The sequence below is a fragment of the Lactuca saligna genome, chromosome 3, assembly GCF_052625555.1.
Source record: "Lactuca saligna cultivar CGN05327 chromosome 3, ASM5262555v1, whole genome shotgun sequence".
In the NCBI taxonomy this organism is placed as follows: domain Eukaryota; kingdom Viridiplantae; phylum Streptophyta; class Magnoliopsida; order Asterales; family Asteraceae; genus Lactuca; species Lactuca saligna.
The window spans coordinates 17,040,126-17,046,469 of record NC_136419.1 but is presented as its reverse complement, the minus strand read 5'-3'; the positions used below and the strand labels follow the sequence as shown (position 1 = coordinate 17,046,469).

Here is a 6,344-nt window from a genome sequence, read left to right as displayed (position 1 = left end):
TCTCATAAACCAAGTCATTTATATAATTTTAAACTAAACTCGTGAACCTTTTAGATGCATGTTTTTAGGTATCTATTTAAATTTATGTTCCCAAAATATGATCTTCAAAACTAAATTTAACATTAATTATATTTCATTTTCCTGTACATAATATTTTTTGTCCATTTGCTAGTTGGTATGATCAGGGTCATATGGTAATTTGATCCCATCCTGCCAACCACCAATTTTTCAAACCCAATCAACGTATTTTCTTCACTTTTTCAAAAGTGGAATTAAAGTCATGAGAAACCGTGTCAAAAGCTCAAGAACCCTTTTCAAACACAACCCGTTAATTCATTGCTTTAGTACCTTTCATTCATCCAAGGTAAAGAACCAAAACAGAAAAGTTTGTCATCCAAAACAACCCATTTGATAGTGTTAACCATCTTCATCAAACATGGCTATGAGCAACAATGTCATTGGAGGCATTAACTTCATCGCCATGTTGCTCTCGATCCCAATCATAGGAGCCGGGATCTGGCTATCAACGGAGGCAGATAACACTTGTGTCCAGATCCTACAATGGCCTGTTATAATTTTAGGTATCTTGATCTTGGTTGTCGCCATAGCCGGCTTCATTGGAGGATTCTGGCGAATCTCATGGCTCCTCGTGTTCTATCTCATTGCCATGCTTGTTCTCATCATCTTGCTCACATGTTTGGTGGTTTTCGTGTATATGGTAACCATCAGAGGTTCAGGTCATCCTGAGCCAAGCCGATCTTTCTTGGAATACAGGCTTGATGATTACTCAGGATTTCTCAAAAGAAGAGTTAGAAGCCATTACAAATGGGATAGGATTAGAACTTGTCTAAGTTCCACTACTTTATGTGCTGAACTGAATCAAACTTATCGTATGGCTCAGGATTTCTTCAATTCCCACCTTACTCCATTACAGGTTCTATGCTAACTCATACGCTATTTACTTTTCTTAATTAGAATAGTTTAAACATACTTTCATCGATGTTCTTCAGTTTTATCGTTTAAATGCTTTAAGTTTGTAACTAAAAGTAAATATATTTTTTTTCGAACATGACATGGTAGTGTGTTACATGTTTTTAAGTATGTGCGTATAAGGTAATCATGAGGATAGAGTAAGAGGCATGAAAATGGGATGGGAATAAGTGAGAAATGGTTTTCCTAAGAATATATAAGTGTGAAAAAGGTCTCATCAATAAGTTTTAACTTTTCTTTTTATCTTTTTAACTTTTTTTCTTTTAAACAGTCTGGATGTTGTAAGCCTCCAACACAATGTGGGTATACTTTTGTGAATCCGACATATTGGATAAGTCCCATCAATAATGCAGCTGATATGGATTGCTTGAACTGGAGCAACGAGCAGACAGGGCTTTGCTATGCTTGTGATTCATGCAAGGCAGGGTTGCTTGAGAATTTAAAGAAAGAATGGAGGAGAGCAAACATAATTTTGATCATAACCCTTGTGGCTTTGATATGTGTTTATGTGATTGGGTGTTGTGCTTTTAGGAATGCGAAAACAGAAGATCTCTTTCGCAAGTATAAGCAGGGTTACACGTAACTTATTAATCAAGAAACCAAGACTCAACTTAACTTGCGGAACATGGTGATGCATGTATTCTTAGTGCAATTTTATGATCGTATCGAGTGTGAATTACTATCTTTGAGGTTTGAATCTATTTACGACGGGTTTGTTTTAATCGTGATCAAATTATCAAAATATAAATTATATATACCTTTAGAAGCGTTAATTGAAGTATTAATTATAAGAAATATTATCATAATTAAATGTAATAAATATTAATTATAAATAATATTTTTTTATGATTAATATATTCTACATTTAATTATGATAATATTGTACATAATTAATGATTATCATATTTAATTATGATAATATTTTTTATAACTATTATTTCAATTAATGACATATATTAAAAAATCCCAAAAACAAAAACACACATAAAAAAACAATATTTATGCATTATCTAAACGGATGTCTTAAAAAATATTATGATATCTAATTACCAAAAACTTATGTAATAATCACTGAAAATGAAAATTAGGTGAATGTATATGCTAAAAAACTACAAAACGAGACCAAGTTGTAAATAAAAATTGATATTATTATGTAATTGCAGGTTGGTTCATTGAAATTCCAAAAAAAAAAAAAAAAGATTTTGTGATCCTAACTCTAGTTATATTGCTCTAACACTTCACCATATCAACACTGCGGAATAATTATATTAATAAATGATTTATGTAGCATTCCGCATTCGTTACTTTTTTTCCCACCCACAACCACCACCAACACTAACACCAAAACCACCTCAACCACCAACCGATCCAAACTGGCGCGTCGGACATCTCTACAATATCACCACCTTTGCCATCACTATTTCATCCGCCACCAACCACCATAATCATATATGATTAATTACTTTCTGAACAGACGTATATGTATAATCATTCATTATTATGAATATATGTATAAATATATATAAACATTTATTATTATCACTATTCGGTTTATAATAATTTATGATTAGACATATTTTTCCTATGCTGGTAGGTTGAAGCATTTTAACAACAAATAGAAATACATGACTAGATTGAATCTCCACATTACTATTTTTTTTTTCAAAATATCAATAAAACCGTTGTATATATACCTATACAGTAAAAAAGAACTACTACGGTTTTTCAGAGTAAGGGTTAAGTTACTCACTATAGTTTTTCAAAGTAAGGATTAAGTGGAACTTGCATCGAGCTAAGTGACTTAGTGACTTAACGTAGTTAAAAAGGAAAATTAAAAAGTGAAACAAGAAACTAAAAAGTAACGTGATTTGAGGAGAGCACCGAAAGTGAAATATATATATATATATATATATATATATATATATATATATATATATATATATATATATATATATATATATATATATATATATATATATATATATATATAGTAGGTTCAATGGAAAATGAACAATTAGGACAACATATGCTGGAACCAATAATCAAGTGACACGTGTCCATTTCTTTATTCATAAACAATCTATTATGAAAGTTATTTATGTAGTTATTCCAAAATGATGTGTTGTCATGCTTTCATTGATTCCAACATGTGTTGCTCTAATTGTTTATTTTCCATATATAACCCTTCCCTCTTATATATATATATATAAACTGTTAATTGTATTTAGTGTTTATAGCTTTAATAAAATTATATTATTCGTTTGATCGTATTAGTAAGAACCACTTTCTTAAGCTTATAAGTAAGAATGTATTTATCATTTTTCTAATAAACGCGTATAAATATTCAAAAAATGCATTTTGGTTAACCAATTGTTAAAACAAAATAGCATCAATGTAAATAACAATCAATTTTTATCCTACTTTGATAATCAAATAATCAAATATTCTCTTTCAAAAATAAAATAAATAATCAGATTTTAGAAACAACTAGATATGATTCAATCACTCATTATTCACAAAAACATCTACCTCTACCTTACCACCTTCATTCTACCATCAACAGCCTCTTGTCGTCGATCTCCGTCTCACCACTGCCTCGCCGGAATCCAAATCGGAACCTTTGTCGACGTCCGGAATTGTGATTCACATATCTATGTTTCAAAACCACCACTACGTTCGTCCTCCTACACCTCAAGATACGTGATTTCTGTCGGTAAATCGTTGACGACCGCAATTCCACAGACAATAGGTGGGCCAGAATTACTAGCACCGACGAGCAACGACGATACCATACAACTAGCACCGAAGAGCGGTGGTGAGCGGTGATGGCAAGTCTGTGAGTTCCGATGAACGAAGATGTCGGATTTGTTCCACCTCCTCCTCTTCTGACCAACGAGGCCAACTATGAGCTGCGAGATCTGTAATTTACATCATGATCGATGTTCCGATATGCAATTTCAATTGACCAATGATGTCGAGTTTTAGATCGACTTTCCGATGGAATATCGTTAAGATATCGTGATTAAGATCTAGTGATTTATATGTTAAAGCTTCATTTCCTCCACCGCTGCTACATGTTACTGTCCATCCCGGTGAGTTGAAAATGCCGATGATGTTATAATTGTAAAAGGATGATGAAGATCGGATTTTTGTAGAGAGAGTCGTTGAAATTATGGAGATACTCGAACCACTATAAGGTACACATGACCGGATTAATGTTATATTTTTCTCCGGTGAACTTTTATTGCTTCAAATTGTTTCCTAATTACTAGCTAATACTAGCTGACATATAACTACGTGACATATAGCTTTCTTACTAGCTTACATATAGACACAAAGCGTCTTTTACCTTTATTAATTCACACAAATGGAGTTATTATTAATTAATAGCAAATTTTATTAAATTTTACATAAATTGTTTGAACCATCGACATATTTTTATTATTCCAAAAAATCAAAGATTTTATTTGAAATATTAATAATCGAGGCATATTTAAATAAAATAACTTTAAAATAATAAAAACTTTAATTTGATAATTCGTTATTAATATATATATATTATATATATATATATATATATATATATATATATATATATAATGGGTGTATTTAAAATTTTATTTTTGACGCTTATTATTATTCTTATCTTATTATATCTTATAAATAAGTATAATGCACATAAATCACATAATTAACATAATATTCAAATAATTTTTCTTTATTACTTCAAAATAGGTTATAATTGTTGAGCCTAACTATTATAGCATTATAGTAATGCTTAGTCTAGAAACACAGGCGTTACATGCTCTCCCTAGATTTTAAAATTATACCTATGAACCTTGTAGAATTAGGGGTGGTGTTGATGGTTTGCAGTCTGGTAAATTTGCCTATGATGGATTTTCAGTTTGGGTTTCAGAACTCGTAATCTCTGTTTCCGTTATGTGTCGCCACCGTCAAACTCCACCGTCAAACTCCACCGTCAATTGGAGTTTGACCGGTAGTTTCGGCATTAGATGGGTACAGGAGGTTGTACATGGTGTGTGAGAGAACGATTCTGAGTTGACTTAAGTGGAGGAGAATCGATGGTGAATCCGAGGTTGTGATACAAGTCTAGAACCTTAATGAGGTGGAGCTCTATTTGTCGTTGTTTTGCGTGGAGTGTTATGGGAGGTTTTTTTTGTTGATGATGTAGGTGGAAGAGTTGTCGGTGACTTATGTGGGGATATTTATTGGAGGTGTGGAGCTTTCTATTAATTATAGAGACGAAAGAAAACCGGGAAAATTGAAGGGAAGGAGTGAGTTGATAGAGATTTTGAAAAATAAAAATTGAAGATGATAAACCAAATAAAAAAAATTAAAAAAAAATATTAATAACAAAATAGTTTTTTTTTTTTTTATGTCCAGATGCAACGGTTGAATTTAATTTTTGAAAAAAATATAGACTTAAATATACATTTTGGGAGACTTCGTGTAATTTACTTATAAATTAAAAACTTTTATTACCAAAAGTGGTAGAACAAGTCCACAAGAATGAAGTTTTGACATGGGACCCCCTGAAGTTGTGGCTCTCGCCACCATGACCATGACCACATTATTTTGGTTCCATGCTTGAAAGCAAAGTGAATTGTGATCCCATCTCCCCATCCCAAACACAAGTGGAATGGGACATTGCACTTGCATGAACCTGTTCTTTTTTATTAATTAATTTACCAAATGTAATTAATTTCATTTTATTGTGTGAAGGTGCAAGTCATTGGGTGACTGCTTTCTGTTCTTATCTAAAGGCTTAAACACATGGGTACCTACCTTGATGATAAGTGATTAGACAAGTGTACATGCATGTCCCATGAAATGATGTGTTTTGGACCAATCTAAACCTTGAATACTTTCAGTTGGATGTATGTATGGGCCAACACCCCACAACCCCTCCCCTCCTTTTCTCCTCTTAAAAAATAAAGTACTATGCTTATTATGCTTAATTGAGACTTTGAGTTACATATATTTAATAGAAATGATCTGTTAGTCATATACAACTATACTAGTATCATTTGTATGAGTTTTATTGGCATTGTTTAACGGGTAAATTGCATAAAAGTTATTATGCTTTTATAAAAAATCAAATTTGACTTGTATTTATTTTATTTTTTCAGTTTAGTTACTAAGTTTTTTTTAATTTTTTACAATGTTAACTATTTGATCGGTCAATTCGGTTAATTATCGATGTCTCAATCTTTTGTGATGTGATATGATATCATAGCTATTTGGTAATGAGTTGTTGAGTTGGCATCATGCATGTTTTTTTTTTTTTTTTTTTTTTTTTTTTTCAATTTTGAGACTCCATTTGTTGTTCCAAA

General features: G+C 31.5%; 1 protein-coding gene and 1 long non-coding RNA gene across 2 annotated transcripts; both read left to right on the top strand.

Moving 5' to 3' along the window:
- Window positions 1-285: 285 nt before the first annotated feature.
- On the top strand, window positions 286-1,712 carry TRN2 (Tetraspanin family protein). Its single transcript, XM_078983043.1, has 2 exons — window positions 286-934; window positions 1,262-1,712. Exons 1-2 carry the CDS (start codon window positions 437-439, stop codon window positions 1,571-1,573), a joined length of 810 nt encoding a protein of 269 aa, XP_078839169.1. The 5' UTR covers window positions 286-436; the 3' UTR covers window positions 1,574-1,712.
- Window positions 1,713-3,481: 1,769 nt separating this feature from the next.
- Window positions 3,482-6,023, top strand: LOC145033425 (uncharacterized). The gene is made up of 2 exons (XR_013677539.1): window positions 3,482-4,187; window positions 5,734-6,023. It is a non-coding gene; the product is annotated as an uncharacterized LOC145033425 (long non-coding RNA).
- Window positions 6,024-6,344: the final 321 nt, after the last annotated feature.